We start from the raw sequence: 16,334 nt of genomic DNA, 5'->3' as shown, positions 1-16,334 counted from the left end.
AAGACAGCTGTGCTGAAAATTTTGTGGAGAAAATGCATTCTGTCCTCTGCACAGGAAGTCATTGTGCAATGGGGAAAATATGCAATGACAAAGTACCAAGTAGTTGTGTGGTTCAAAACTCAGCATCTGACCCACTAGGGTGTTTGCATGAACAGGCACTCTAACATCCACCGGCTGTGTCATCCTTTCTTCGCACAGGAACTGCCATTCACAGGCTTACGAAAGAGGCAGTGAATGTTATTGTCTGCGTGTCTAAAATTACTCTTGCAATTACTTGGAAAAATAATGTGAAATTTCCACTATAATTTTGTGTGAAATACTTAGATGTGGTCAAACAAATCTTAATTTATGATTTAAAGAACCGAAGCAATCTCAACACTGCCAAGAAAGGCAAGGAAACCGGAGTTCATCTTTCCAGTGCTTTCAGGATGGCCCATTGTCTGAATCAGGAGCAGTTTAACCTTGAGGGATCTCACAGCCACTCCCTTGGAGAGCTGTTTTTGATTGTATGGAAAGATCTGCAAGAAACAGTCCTCATGACATCTGTGTCCTCCCTTTCTAGCATCTGCTTTGTTTCTGGGACAGAACTCTGGGTTAGAATTAAACATCAGTTTTACTGTAATGATCCCCAGGTTATTATTCTGTCATCTTATTAAGTTGTCAGGTCCTGGCATAACTGGCAGGATCGCATGGAGACCACACCAGAGTCAGATGCCTATTATGACGGGTTCGAGGAAGATCAAGCTCGCCCTTGACCTCAATCAACCTCGCAAAGTGTAACAGTCTGGGTGTCAGGACACCACAGGGAGTCTCTGACTTCTCACTGTCATGCTTTAATGTCATCAGGCACACTAATCACTGGAGAAGGAGAAATCTCATGCTCTCCAGAAAATTGCCCCAGGAGCTTAAATTCTGGTGTGAGATACTAGAAATTGTACCATTCAGTGCTGGTCTTCAATGTAGTAAGAGCCTACTTTTTTACTAGTTGTTTTTGATTGATGAAGTTGGTCTTAGCGCAAAGTGATTTCAACACTGAATCTACCATTTTTTTTCGAAATTTTTCTGGATATAAATGGCCCATCTTTATATTTATCTATGCATATATACAAAGAAGGTCCATAATCCTTTAATATATGTGTATGTGTATATATGTATATGTGTATGTGTATGTGTGTGTGTATGCATATGTACTGTGTGTGAATTGTGTATGCAGAGGGTGTGTCTACTGAATTTTAATTGCTGGAAAAATATGTCCAAAACATAAAGTTGAGCTGAAATAGGTCGAAAACAAAGGTGAGAATCGATTCTTTTTTTTACTACAATGAAACCAAGAGGTATTCCCTGCCAAATATTTAATGATGTAATTTGGACAAAGTTTCAGTGAACTGTCCTTTCTTCTTTTTCCTCCTTAATTTTGTTTTATTTTTTCTCAGTAAAAATGGCTAAAATAATGGATGAAGACAAATAACTGAATCAGACTCTGGAGTGAAATGTATCTTGGTTCACACCCCATCTTGATCATGGACCAGCCCTAGACTTTGGTCAAGGGCGCCCTTGTCTTCCATTGTCAAATGAGGAGAATGATAAATGATAATTACCTCACAGATCTTTTGTGAGGATTAATGATAGGAATGTAAAGTCCAGCATCTGGTGCATAAAAGGCACTCATTTCAGAAAAAGTAAAAGTTTCATTTAAAGTAAATCTCCTGCTTTTCCTGGGTTTAGGTAAAATTGAGAATAATGGGGATATTTTCCTCATCGGTATGCTGAAATGTATACCTACTCGGTCACCTAGTACAACACATAAATATATAAATCAATAAAGCCTTCAAAAATACATCATTTGGGTCTGGAGCAAAGGAAATGACAATTTTTCTTGCTGAATGGTCTTTCACTCAATGTTAAGGTCGATCACTTAATCTCGGAAAATCCAGAAAATTCAACAGCTAAAGCTCTCACCTACACCCTAATTCAGTGCTTTGGGGTCTGTATGGCTCTTTGTGTTACTCTGCAATCTGTTCCACCTGCAGCTTAATAGGTGGTCAAGTCACAGCTGAGTCCCAAAACTTCACTTTGGAATGTTCTGGCCTTTTAGGCTCAAAAAGAACGTGTTTAGATTTAATGGTTTTATGGCCCATCAAATCCTGTGTGGTAGCCTCTAATTGCATCCAGGGGCAGGAATTTCTTTTAAAATCTTTTTTTTTTTTTTTTTTTTTTGACAGTTTACTAAGAATTTGCTAATATGCTGAGCATTCCTGGAACGCGTTAGGCGGGTTTTAGTTTTTCTGTATTTGAGGTCCCGGCACTCCCTCATGTGGCACTTGCGCACATAACAGCCAGAAGCAAAGGGATGAATTAACAATCTCCTCTCCTTCTCCTCTCCTTCCTCTTGATTTTTCCTATCATTCCATGAAGGCTGAAATTTAATTTCATTACAGCCACAGTGCCTAACACTGGAGAGAGTTCCATGATCATGTCCTAAAAGCCTCCGTGGTCTATTAAGCATTTTATTTACTCTTTGAGAAGTCAGAGATGCTTTATTTCTCTTGTGAGATGGAAATCTCGCCTCAGGAGACTATCTGCTTTACATGGCACAAGGGTTTATGCATATCATTGATATTTCCTTTACTACGCGGAGTATGTGGAGACATGATTCTGTGGTCATCCTGGAAGCTCATAAGAAGAATAAAACTTAACAAAAAAAAAAATCCAATAAGGTTTCAAATGGATGCACCATTATAAGTAGAGACATTTGTATGGCTTTGTAAATATTATAAGAGTTGTCAATTATTAAAACGTTAACTAAATCATCTAGTGCAATAAATGTCTTATTCATAACACAGTGCATGGCAAACTGCTCTCCACTCAGTGCTTCTCTGTTAGTTTCCATCGTTTTTTTAAAGATTTTATTTATTCATTTTTGCTATAGAGAGAGAGAACAAGCTGGGAAGAGAGACAGAGGGAGAAGCAGATTCCCCACTGAGCAGGGAGCCTGAGGAAGGACTCCACCCCAGGACCCTGGGATCATGACCTGAGTGGAAGGCAGATGCCTAACCGACTGAGACACCCAGACCCCCAGTTTCTTTTCATCTTAAAAGAATTTTAGGAATTGTTTTTGTTATTTTTTTTTAAGATTTATTTATTTTAGAGAGAAAAAGAGAGCACAAGCGGGGAAGGGGAGTAGGGGAGGGAGAGAGAATCTCAAGCAGACTCCCAGCTGAGCACAGAGCCCAACATAGGGCTTGATGGGGGCTCAATCCCATGACCCCAAGATCATGAACTGATCTAAAATCAAGAGTCAGAGGCTTAAGTGACTGAGTCACCGAGGCACCCTAACTTTTAGGAGTTCTAATTTTTGTTTAAAATTCAAGCCTTTTTATTTAATGCTTCTGAATTTTGCTCAAGGCTCGTATTTCCTAATGAGTTTCATATTCTGTGGCTTTTCCATCCTCTCAAAACTAAGGGATAAAACTGTAAAAACACAGAATGTTTGCAGTTAATATTCCAAGACTATAACATAGAATTGCCTTAGGGTTCTTGCTGCAGTTAATGATACTTGGAAATATCAGTCCCTGACCAGGATCTTAGAAGCAGCACTGCACAAGTGATTAATAACCCAGAAGAAAGTATTTATCCTCTGCAAGCCTCAGTTTCCACAAGCACAGGAATTGGAAAAAGATCCTTAGGGCTTTGGACTCACATTTTACGATCAGTAAGACATAGATGAATTAATGAATGCAAATTGCCTGGCACACATTGATAGCCAACTAAATGGGCTATCATCATTGTTCACAACAGTTAATTTGCGTGGCATCTCTCAAACATCTATTTGTATTTTCAGCAAGATCCAGCAATAAATATGGCTGCTGGTTTTCCTCTATCCCCAGCATGCAGCTATGAGAAATGAAAATCAAAGGCGTACAAATGCTCATTCCACCATCTACGCTCTCTGGGGCTGGCATGGAAGGCAGGGGATAGAGGAAAGGGTGGGCTCTCAGAAGGGCAGTTGTCTACCTTGAATGCTTTCTCATTTAACGGAATCTTAAATGGGGGCAGAATCATTTATTTATACCCTGACCACCACCACCATCCCCCCCCCCCCCCCCCGCCAAAAAACAATTAAGATCATCTTCCTTTTGGGAATTTCCCTGTTTTGGTTTCTGACGTTTTCTTATAGTGGAGATTTGATCTTCGTGCTTGCCTTCATTAGCAGAATCCTTTCTTTAAAGAACCATCCTGGGGCGCCTGGGTGGCTCAGTGGGTTAAGCCGCTGCCTTCAGTTCAGGTCATGATCTCAGGGTCCTGGGATCGAGTCCCGCATCGGGCTCTCTGCTCGGCAGGGAGCCTGCTTCCCTCTCTCTCTCTCTCTGCCAGCCTCTCTGCCTACCTGTGATCTCTCTCTGTCAAATAAATAAAATAAAAATCTTTAAAAAAAAAAAAAAAGAACCATCCTATCTGTCCTGTCGAACCCCAGCACACCACAGGAGCACCTCTGTGCTCAGTGACGCACCTAACTTTCCCGAGAGCCCTGACCTCCTTGGGACATGGTAAGCAAACACTGATCATGCTTAAGCAGCTGACTTTATCAGTGAGGAAACGTAATCCTCCTAGAGAGTGAAAATGACCTGCCACAGAAGCGAAACTAGTTAGTGGTGAATTTCCACATAAATCAGGTGTCCCAGCCTGACAGCCCAGGGGACACTTGTAGCCCACAAAAGTATTTGCTTTGGCCCACACGTTATTGCCTCAAACAGTGTTTTAGAGAATTTTTGATTTATTTGCCAACATTTAAATACCAGGAGATTACACATAAAAATCAAGGCTTCTGGCTTCTCTTGAAATGTTGGGATATCTGGCGATCCCCACATCCTCATTCCCTCGGCGGGTGGTAGTTAGCTAGCACTGAAATGCAGCTGCCCCCTTCCGGGGAACCTGCAATCACCCCCCCCCCCCCCCGCCCCGCCACCGTCTCCACCACTGAGCCTGCACTGTTGTTTTCTTAACTTCATCTCTCTCTGGATATTTATGTTACCAGTCTGACCCTCAAAGCCATTTTTGAGGTCCCTGCATTAAAGCTTAAAACAAAAATACCTTTAGCAAAGTGAAAAGGGCGACTTTCACAACCGTTAAAGTGCAAATAGAGTGTACTTTTCTGAAAGTCGGTTTTTTTTAATATGTGGAAGAAATTTGGGGGACCCTGGGGCCAAATAAAAAGTGCACCCCATTTGGGGAAGCTTTTCCCAGCATTATTCTCATGTGATTCTCAAAGGACCACCTAGAAGTAAGAGTTCTTATTCAACTAAGTTTGCCAGATATAGTAAATAAACACATAGGATGACCCAGCTACAAAGGATTTGTTGTTTACCTGAAATTCACATGTAATTGGCTCCATATTTTATTTGGCAACCTTACATTTACAGCCATTTTGAGAATGAAGAAAGAGTAGTTCCATTAGTCACTCTTCAACCACAAAGCCGTGTAAGAAAAAAGCTCTCTTCTCGAGCCCAGTTCACACTGGGAACAGGCCCCCAAGTGGTGGGGAAAGAAAAAGTCCAAAAGACCCTTGAAGCCAGGTTCTGTGAAGTCTGGAGAGCCAACTGAGAGGGTAAGATTGTGGTACTGTGGCAACTTCCAGAACTTTCTGGATACCCATTCTAATTATTCAAGCCTGACCATTTCCTGGGGATTTGAGCGGCCCTCACATTGGTTTCCATTCTTCCAGAAGCCAACAATGACACAAAGATAGGAGTACAAGTATTTTATTTAGAAATAATCACAAGGTGAGTTGAAAAGTGAGAGAGGGAGGGGAAGGCAGTCAACAAAAGGTATGTTAATGGCCACGTAATGCCTAACCTTCCTATTTGTCTGCTCCTATTGCAAGAGAAAGTGTCAGGCAAAAATCTGCAGGTTCTGATAGAAATCATAAGTAACAGAGGGATATATCCTGAGCACCAACAGCATCTGTTCCTGGCACACATGCCTTCTTTCCTTCCAAAGAACATATCCATCCCACAACCAAAATATACCAACCAAGGCGGGTCATGGACTGATCACCATCAGCTTTCAGGGTTAATCTAAACATTAAATAGACCATCCATCCACCCATGGTAATTGGACCATAGAAAAAAACTTAAGGAATGTTGAAATCCTTAAAGGAGGTTTCTACCACGAGTTTGGATATAACGCCCTCACAGGAACCTGATCCAGTCTCAGATCCTTAAGGACATTGTGTGCGACCTTCCATCACCAGTTCCTCTGTGTCCTCAGGGTCATCACACCCTCTGCGTTCTTACTGTTCAACCCTGTCCCAATACTGATCCTGTATCCAGCTCTCCTGTGGGGGTTAGGGGGAGTATCAGGGCTGCTTTGCATGCACCTACAGCAACAAATCAATTACTTTTAGGGGACTGTAACTGACAGATAAATGGGCTTCCCCTCATGACATGTATGGGATTTTCTGGAAATGGAAAGCAGCACAAGATGGTTAGGAGCAAAGATTCTGGAGCCAGATTGCCCAGGTCTGAATTCTGCTTCTGTCACATATGAGTTGTGGGATCCCGGGCAAGTTATTCATCTGCTGGGTGCCTTGAGTTTCCCGTGTGTCAAATGGGCTTACTATAGTACTGCTTCCTTGGGCTGCCCCGAGGATTCAGTGTTTTAATATTTGTAATACGGTGCTTAGAATAGCACCTGGAACATAATATTTGCTTTGTAAGTGTTTGATAAATTAATCTAAAGAAAGACTCCAATAAGTACTTACTTAAGAATGCCCCCTGCTTAGTACTACGAGGAAATAATGTTGCACAAAATAGTCCTATCTAGGCCATCAAATTAGTGTTTCTTTCTTTCTTTTCTTTTTTATTTGACAGAGATCACAAGTAGGCAGAGAGGCAGGCAGAGAGAGAGGAAGGCAAGCAGGCTTCCTGCTGAGCAGAGAGCCTGATGCAGGGCTCTATCCCGGGGTCCTGGGATCATGACCTGAGCTGAAGGCAGAGGCTTTAACCCACTGAGCCACCCAGGCGCCCAGCAAATTAATGTTTCTAAATGAGTTTTCTTCTCATTTTTCTTTCATCCCATCCCCACCAAAAATAGGGAGCTCTGACCTTGAAACCATCACAAGGGAGGTGGAGAGTAAGTCCTGTCATTTACTCATCAAGAAAACTGCCTTCTCTGGAGCTCTAGCTCTTTGCCCACAGAATGAACATAGGGACACTTGTCAGGTATCACATAAAGAGATATATACATATATTTGGAATCTCCAGGATTCGTGGTTGTTGTCGAACCAAGTGAGCTCTGTTTATTTTCTTCTTTTATTTCCTCTCCCTCACTGCCATTCTCCTCATGGTCCCTTATCCATCTTTTGCTTAGTTTTTATTGTTCCTATCTTACAAAATAGTTCAAAGGGAAATTTCTAAATATGGACCCAGAAGAAGAAGAATAGAAAGTCAAGAGTAATCCCATCACTCATCAATAAACACATATAAAATGTAGTCTGCATTCTTTGCCTTAATAAATAAATGTATTTTAGGGCCTTACCATGGTTTGTAACCTCTTTTTAAAAATGGTACTGCAACATCTTTCCATATCAATATACTCCTTCTCTGATATCATTACAAAAATGTACCCCATTTCTAACATACCCTGTTTTTGACAACCAACCTCCGATTACGGGACATTTGGGTGGGTTTATTTTTTTCTAATTTTTCTCCTATTAAAAACAACAAAGGAATGAGAATCCCTGCAGAGATGTCACTCTTCAAAGTCATAATTTTTTTCTTGGAATTCCTAGAAGAGCAGTTAGAGCATCACATGGAATTCACACTTTCAAAGCTTTGATAAACAAGTGTCAGTGATTTTCTAGAGATACAATTCCACTCTATGCTCTTCCTAGGGATATTTGAAAATGCACATTTTCCTTCCACCCTCCTCACAGTCTAATCTGAAAATAATAACTTGATATTCAGAAAATAAAATATATACTTATAACTTATGTTTATTTGGTAGCTAGGGAAATGAATAATTTTCTGTTTTAAAAATCTTTTTTGAAATTTATTTATTTGACAGAGATCACAAGTAGGCAGAAAGGCAGACAGAGAGAAGAGGAAGCAGGCTCCCCACGGAGCAGAGAGCCTGATGTGGGGCTCGATCCGAGGACCCTGAGATCAAGACCTGAGCTGAAGGCAGGGGTTTTAAGCCACTGAGCCACCCAGGTGCCCCTAATTTTCATTTTTTTATTGGCCATTTTCATGAGTCCATTTATGAATTTTCTTTCTTTTTTTTTAAGGTTTTATTTATTTATTAGAGAGAGAGAGATCACAAGTAGGCAGGCAGTGAGAGAGGGGAAGCAAGCTCCCTGCTGAGCAGAGAGCCCGATGCTGGGCTTGATCCCAGGACCCTGAGATCATGATCTGAGTCGAAGGCAGAGGCTTTAACCCACGGAGCCACCCAGGTGCCCCATTGATGAATTTTCTATTCATCTTTTCTTACTTACATCTTTTCATCTATTTGGGGTTCATGGTATTTCATTATTCAAGTATAAGGGCTCCTCACATGAAAAGGTCATTAATGCTTTGCCGCCTCATAGTTTTTCAATTTGTTTTGCTTGCCATTGTCTTTTCAATTTTTGTAGAACTTTGACAGCATGGAAATTTCTGGGGTTTGTGTTGATTTGTTGACTGTTATCTATAGAATGCTTGGGAAGACCTCTTTTACCCCAACTGTACATGGAAAGATATGTTTCCTTCTTTTACCCCCTCCTTCTCCCTTCCCATATTTCAGGATTACCATAGACAAATGGCTGAGGATCCAAGACCACTTCTCTGTGTGTGGTCCTAGAATTAAAAAAGTTCTAGACTCTAACCTAAGTCTGTCCAGGATAACCTGTGTCATGCTGATATCCCAGGCAGAATTCTGTGGCAGACATTTCAAGAAGAGAAGTAAACCCTTAAGATCTGTGATATATGGAACTAAAAGGCTTTACAATAGTATTTAATTTCTGCTCTTTGGGCCTGAATTTCCTGCCCTGCTTAGCATCAAAAGAAGTCAGATAGAATTCATCACTAACTTTCCTATGAGTTTCTAAAGCAGAGTGGGGAGATTTATCAACTGTGCCTACCTTTTCAAATATTCATATTTGCTAGGGGACTAGGAAGCTAATAAATTAGCCCTAATAAGAAATTTATTTACATCATATTTGAATTTCTCATCTCTCTGTCTCCTAAGGCAGTTAGAATACTCTATTGGGAATATAGCCCATTCGTAAAAGAGAACCGTGGTCCCAGACCGTGACAGAAAACTCAACCAATCAGGTCACTACAATTGCTGTTTCCTGGTGAGAATCGCATGGTTTGGGGAAGTAGGAAGGGTTTTGAAATAAGGTAGCCATAAAATTGAATCCCATCTTTGCCACTACCTAGCTGTATGACCATGGGGGAGTCAATTTCTCAAACCTCCATTTTCTGATATGCAGATATTAATACACATAATATAACTAAAAGCTGTTGAACCGCCATTCTGCCTGCAAGGCACTATTTTAAGTACTTTATATGTGCGAACTCATTTAATCCTAATAGTAACTGAGGGAGGTGAGTACTATCTTTATGCCCACTTTATAGCTGATCAAACTGAGGCACCAAGAATACCTTGCCCAGCGTCACAGAGGAGCAGAATAGGCAAGAACAGGTATTTGGATGGCAGCGTCCATGATCTTAATTTCTGTGAGCGTAAAAATATCCAACGACGTGTTTCCTTGATGCATACAGAGAAAGAAGTCACTAAATGTTAGTCCTCTTCTGTGCCTTTGGGGAGGACTCCCTTCCTACCTCTCACGGTTGCGAGCTCCCCGTCCTCATGAGCCATGCGCTGCATGGCCGTAGCCCCAGCGCATATTGGCATGCTGACCCTCTGCCCCAAAACTGAAGTCGACAGGTCTACTTCTGCAACATTCCGGAGCATCCGTGGATATAGCTTCCATCTAGAATTTGGGGGGGAAGAAAAGGTTTTAGAATTTTAAAATCATCACCAAAGCGTTGACATTTCATTTTAGTTAAAAAGAGAAAATATCCTTTTATTTTTCCCATCTGGCAAATTACAAAGTTAAAGGAACAGGGACATTTTTAATGTTTGTGAAGATAAGAGAATAATGAATGTCACGAGTGACTGTTCTTAGTGAGGTGTGATTAGCATCTGGGAGGACTTGCCCATGCGAGCTTTGACACAAGCATGCCGATTGCCAAGACAGTCCAGAACAGATCACCATCTTGAATAAATGGCCCCATTTCCTTTTGCAGTGAAACCAATCCCTTAACCACCCTTGATACCTTTTCTGTCCATATGGTTTTACTTTATAAGAATATACAAAAAGTATCACAAATAATGTAGCGTTTGGAGTCTGACTTCTTTCACTAAAGTATAGTGATTTTCAGATTCGTTCATGTTGCCAAATGCGGCCATAATTGTTTCCTCTTGGTGGATGAATAGTATTCCGCCAAACAGCGGTGCCCCCGTCTGTTTGCCCATTCTCCAGCTAAGAGACATTGGAAGGTTTCCAGTTTGAAGCCGCTATTAAAAAGCCACTATAAACATTCACATAAATGCCTTTGTGTGAATATAACTTTCATTTCACTTCCTCCAAGTCATTTTGAAGATGGTATACAAAAACATGGAAGGCAGACTATAAGAAGATACACTGTGTTTAGTTTTTCATTCATATATATATATGTCCAGTTTTTCTCATATATATGCATATATATACATATATACATACATATATATCAGACAGTAATCTTAGGTAATTCCTTTTAAAATTATAATTGGTTTATAATTTTATTATAAAATTTCTTCAATTTTATAATATTTCTTCAAAATCCTTAAACTGAAGTCAGTATTCTTTGAAGTATGGTGACGAGAGAAGATAATTTTCTTTAGTTTAATGGAGCATTTTCCTCAAGAAAGTTACTTGGCAGAAACTGGAGTTTTGGCTTGAAGAATTTTTGACTCCTGAACATGATCTTAAATAACTCTTCCTGCAATTCTTTCGTGTTGTAATGAAAATGATCAATAAACCAAGAACCAAAATTTTAAGAGTCAAATTTACAAAAGAACAAGTTCTCTTCCCTCTTAGCAAAATTTATATGTCTTATTTGTTCAGGATTATTTCTCTCATTAGTCTCGATTAGAATGAAAGAAAATGCAGCTCTATTTCTAATGAGGTCTAAGACCATGAACATGTGTATAAGACCCACATACATGCCTAAACAGCACTCACCTTTCCTTACCTAGATTGAGCTCTGCTTCCAGAGAGACCAAGATTTTCAGTTAATACAGTGAAGTGTGATTTAGAACCAGAGTAACCAAAATAAATCGAACCTCCAAAGTCTTGACTGAAGCCTACTTCCTGTCACAGAAGAAATTCTGCCTTCATGTTGCTTTAGGTCTGTAATCTAACCCTTCCTCACATAATAAAGTAAAAACATCCAGCCCTTGAAAAGCACAATAAAGAAGTTTTACTGTGCGATTTCTCTGCAATTCCTTTGAACATCATAATTGTCATTATTTTCTGTCATACCACATGCTTTGCTGCTGGAAGTCTTTTCGTTTGGACTGACCCTCACAGCATGCTTCTTTGATCTCCATTTTGAGCGGGGAAAGGCAGAAGCCTTGAAGAGAGTTTTTATTACCAATCATCTCTAAGTGTATTATTAGAATGAGAGAAAAAGATTTTAAATAGCAACCGTTCGCATGCTGGCCTTGGAAGGCATTAATATTTACTTAGAGCTGAGGAAACAATGAAAGCTTTTATCAAGAGCACACACAGAGCTGCAGGGCATCAGCTGTGTGTGTGTGTGTGTGTGTGTGTGAGAGAGAGAGAGAGAGAGAGAGGACATTGTTTAACGTTCAGTTCCTACATAGAAGGCAAAGGCTCAGTCCTATCTTCAGGCAGTAGTTTTACACTTGTCCATGTGGTGGCGCAGTCCCTTTAATAACTGTGTGTTCTTCCTCCCCCGCACCTCCCCCTCCAAAACGCACTACTTTCTGTTCTGAGGGTGACATTACAGGCACTCCCCAACCAGTGCACAAAATGCAAGTCTCACGCAAAATTAGGTAAGATCAATGGAGAGGAAAGTGTGTGCTCTCTAAAATGTTCTCCACATTTTGATACTTTCCGAAAAGCAATTACAACTAACCTTGTCAGGTAGTTCTAATAGCTTTTCAAGTCCCACCTGGCCCCTCCCCCAAGATAAGTGAATTTTCACCAATTTTACATAAAATCACAGCCGACTATAACCTTGGACTGTGCTCTTATAGGACCTCCGCTTTGGAAAAAGGATATGAAGGTTTGAAGAACAACTGAACCAATTGAATAATAAACCTCTTTCAAAGGATGGAAAATAAGATGCCCGAACAATGGACGTGAGAGAGAGGGGAGGATCCTTTCATAGGGCTTTTGACCCACACCGCACATGCAATAAAAGCCTCACATTTAATTTACAAAAAAATCTGGTGATGCCCACACTCCTCATGATGAGATACTCTATTTGAAGGAAGACACTTAACACCAAGCTTTAAAGCCGTGTGCGGTTACTGAATCCCATCAACTGAGCACAGCGAATTAATGTTTCATAAGTCCTGTAAGAAGATCTTGTTGCATTCCAATTTCCAATTTTTTACCCTAAGCATTTACATCCAATGAAATATATGTAAAATATATAAAACAGCACAATTTTAGTAATCTCATTTTTTACTCTTCATCCTTAATATCATGAGATCTTTAAAACATTTAACTGGCTCATGCTAGACTTCTGAGGTATTGCAGTAAAGGAATAAGGAGGCGGGAATCATAGCAAACCTATTTAAATAGCCAAGCCAGGGGCGTCTGGGTGGTTCAGGGGGTTAAAGCCTCTGCCTTCACCTCAGGTCGTGATCTCAGGGTGCTGGGATTGAGCCCCACATCGATCCCCACATGGGGCTCTCTGCTCAGCAAGGAGCCTGCTTCCCCCCCCCCTCTCTCTCTGCCTGCCTCTCTGCCTACTTGTGATCTCTCTGTCAAATAAATAAATAAAATCTTTTAAAATAAATAGATAAATAGCCAAACCAGGTTTTGAATGCCTTGGTGTGTAAATGGGTTCCAAAGGCCTATGATCCTCCTGAAAAGGCATGTAGTTGTGTGTGTGTGTGTGTGTGTGTGTGTGTGTGTTAACCCCAATCAGGTCAGGCCAAGCAAAATGAAGCAAGCCGACATAAGCTGTTCGTGTCATGTTTACAACAGGAGATTATGCTCTTCAGTCTGGTTCCATCTATTTGACTTTACTTGTCCTGTTGTATTTTATTTTATTTTATTTATTTTATTTGATTACTTTTTGGCCACAATAACAGTAGAGTCCCAAGTCTTACCCCGGAAATGTTTACAAGCAAGTGCAAGATCACATAAGTGAGCTCGGTCCCCAGAACTCCAAACTATGGCGGTCTGGTCGGACTGGAGCACAGAGAGGTAACAGCTGTCACTGTGAATGACTTTCTGTTGTGCTTGCCAGAGGGGGAGGTGGATGCATTTTATAAATGGCTTTTAAGTGCCTTGCCACTGTGTCACAAGGGGTTATCTGGGATTTGGTTGTTCTGCAGTCTTGGTTTGAATCAAAATGAGAGAGTTCAGCTTGATTTGCTTAATCCCATTAACTCAAAGACACCAGGACACCCCCCACCACCACCTCCCCACTACCTCCCCTCCCCCGCAGGAAATCTATGCTTAGCTCCACCTCCTAGTTCTGTGCTAGAAGGGTCCCCCAACAGATTGCACAACAAAAGAGGAATTGAAGGGTTAGATAGGAAATGGCCCCTAACTTTTGTTGTGATATAAAAACTCCTCAAGCAGTTGATAATAAAAAAGCATCCGCCAACCTCCAGAGAAGGTTGATTAATCCCCTTTTTTTTTTCCCCCTTTCAAGCTGAACCAAAGGGAAAGGTCAATGCTCATGGAAAGGATGGTGTGGCAAACTCGTCCTCAGGATCTGTGTTCAGTCCTGAAGTTACTTAGGCCATGCCTAGGCTGGGAGTGGTCACTGGAGTTCCATGTGACCCACAGAAGCATGAGGCACGCCTCCCCTTCACAACCTGGAAGTCAATGCTGTCTTCTCTGTCTCACCAAGTTTCTAGAATTTCCAGGGTTGCGGTGGCGTCTGTATTTGCTGCAGCCCTTTGTTCCCTCTTTAAGGCCTCTGGGGGGGGGGCAGTTGTTTTGGGTATATTTTGCTTCAATTCAACCCACCAGCAATACAGAGGTCAAAGATCCATGTGCTCCATGGGCGGGCAAGCTCCCATGAACAGAGAATTTGTCGGTCTGGGTCATGGCTCGATCTTCAGCACGCGGTTCCTAGTAACTGTGAGTTAATTAATTAAGTAGCATGAGGTGAAGGGGGTTGAAGGGTGGGTCAGGAAATAGGTAGTCCCCTGAGTGTTATGACCTGAGAAGTTAAAAGAGACACCAGCCTGTCAAGGGCCCAAAATTTCCTTTGATTAAAATGACCAGTTTGGGGTTAAAGTGTTGTTTTTAGGAGACTAGTAGGAGGTAAACCATATTACCTGGTGAAGAGAACCGCTATGAGCCTAGGAAGGGACATCTTCTGACCTGAGCCAAAGGCAGAGGTTTAACCCATGGAGCCATCCAGGTGCCCCAGAAAAGTGATTTCTGGGAGATTTTGCTCTAGACTGACAAAGCCAAGAAGGAAGGCAAAGACTTTCCTCTGGGTCTTTTCTTCCTTTTTTCTTTAATTTATCACCATCAATGAATACCCACAATACTCGCTGGTTTTACTAAAGGCCATCCTGTAAGATGGAGAAGCCTGAAATTGCCTAGCGTATCAAGGGCTCTCCTCCCGGGCTTCAGCAAATAAACCATTTTGTAACTGCCAAGAGAAAAAAAAAAAAAAAAAAACTCCTCTAACGTTATTTTGTTTCTTGTTTTTATTACACACAGAAACATAAACCATGACCCCCACCGGGTTGTGCTTTGAAATATGAAAGGCAAGGAGAACTAATTTGGGGATAGAGGGAGATTAAGCACTTTGGATGAGGGATGAAATAGCCCCGTTGAAAGATGAATGCTATAGAGACAAATTGAAACCTAAAGTGAAAGTTTAGACAACAGTATTCAAAATGAATGATAACGGGAAGGCGGCAGGATAGGAACATTCGAGGCAACAATTCGATCTGGTTCAACCAGATAAGATGGCTATCTTGCCCTTAATGCTAACTGCTTCCTACACCATGAGCGAGAGATAAGCCTCCCTGTTATACTCAGAGAGAAAGAATAGTCACCAGAACGCATCACTATTTTTATACACAGTTAGATGAGGTATCCATGTAATTCCACGTGAGGCAAATGAGGCTTGGTTTTGTCAGTCAATTGTTTGAAATTCCTAGGCTTGGGATTTTTTTTTTTATATAAAGATTTTATTTATTTATTTATTTATTTGACAGACAGAGATCACAAGTAGGGAGAGAGGCAGGCAGAGAGAGAGAGAGAAGCAGGCTCTGCACTGAGCAGAGAGCCCCATGCGGGGCTCGATCCCAGGACTCTGGGATCATGACCTGAGCCGAAGGCAGAGGCTTTAACCCACTGAGACACCCAGGCGCCCCGGCTTGGGATATTTTTAAACAACCTACTAGGCCAAGACTTCTCATGGCCCCCAGAGTTTTTGCCTCTCTACTAAGCATCTATCTAGACAAATAATTTCACATCGTTAACATTACCACTTGGAGATCTTATTTCGGTAGAATGTCCTCATGTAATTTTAAAACATGATTTAAAAAATAAAATTTTCTTACCTGGAAAATGCAGCAACATTATCAACCAAAGTTTCCTGGTCATTTGCCCCAGACCTATAATAGTCATAGATAGACTTCTGAAGGACTGATTTCGCATGTTGTTCATAATCACTGATACAAACTAATCGCGTAAACATTTTCACAGGGTTTTGCAACCCCAGGTTTGGGGTTTTTTCTCCCCTGCATAGCCTTCTACATCCTGATAGTTCCACTACTTGTCAATTATTAACAGAATTTTTCCAAAGTTCAGATTTACTTCTCTGTTGCTTACATTAAGTGAGTAAATACATAGCTTAGATTTTGCAATTTCCCTTGCATCTGTCTGCCAAAGAACAGCTACACCTAAGCCATGAGAAGGTGGGGTTGGGGAGGCAGGAGGAGGGGACTAGTTGTCTGTCACATCAAAAATTAAGGACTTAGAGAGGTACTTGCATGAATCTGCTCCTGAATCTGTTCTGGCTAAGGCTGCTTCTCCCATATGGTATGTGCATTTGCTTGGAACCCTGAATGGG

General features: G+C 41.2%; 1 protein-coding gene across 1 annotated transcript in view; it reads right to left on the bottom strand.

Annotated features, from left to right (window-relative positions):
- The window catches only part of HAO1 (hydroxyacid oxidase 1), a 49,468-nt gene extending 33,463 nt beyond the window's left edge, over positions 1-16,005 (bottom strand). Inside the window, exons 1-2 of the mRNA XM_059407912.1 lie at positions 15,823-16,005; positions 9,822-9,973 (exon numbers count right to left, since the gene is read on the bottom strand). Of these exons, the coding sequence (XP_059263895.1) occupies positions 9,822-9,973; positions 15,823-15,959 (289 nt within the window). The 5' untranslated portion in view covers positions 15,960-16,005. The remainder of the gene's footprint in view (positions 1-9,821; positions 9,974-15,822) is intronic.
- Positions 16,006-16,334: the final 329 nt, after the last annotated feature.

The sequence above is a fragment of the Mustela nigripes genome, chromosome 7 (genome assembly GCF_022355385.1).
Source record: "Mustela nigripes isolate SB6536 chromosome 7, MUSNIG.SB6536, whole genome shotgun sequence".
NCBI lineage: Eukaryota > Metazoa > Chordata > Mammalia > Carnivora > Mustelidae > Mustela > Mustela nigripes.
Note: the sequence above shows the minus strand (reverse complement) of the source record. Positions and strands in the feature narration are given on the sequence as shown.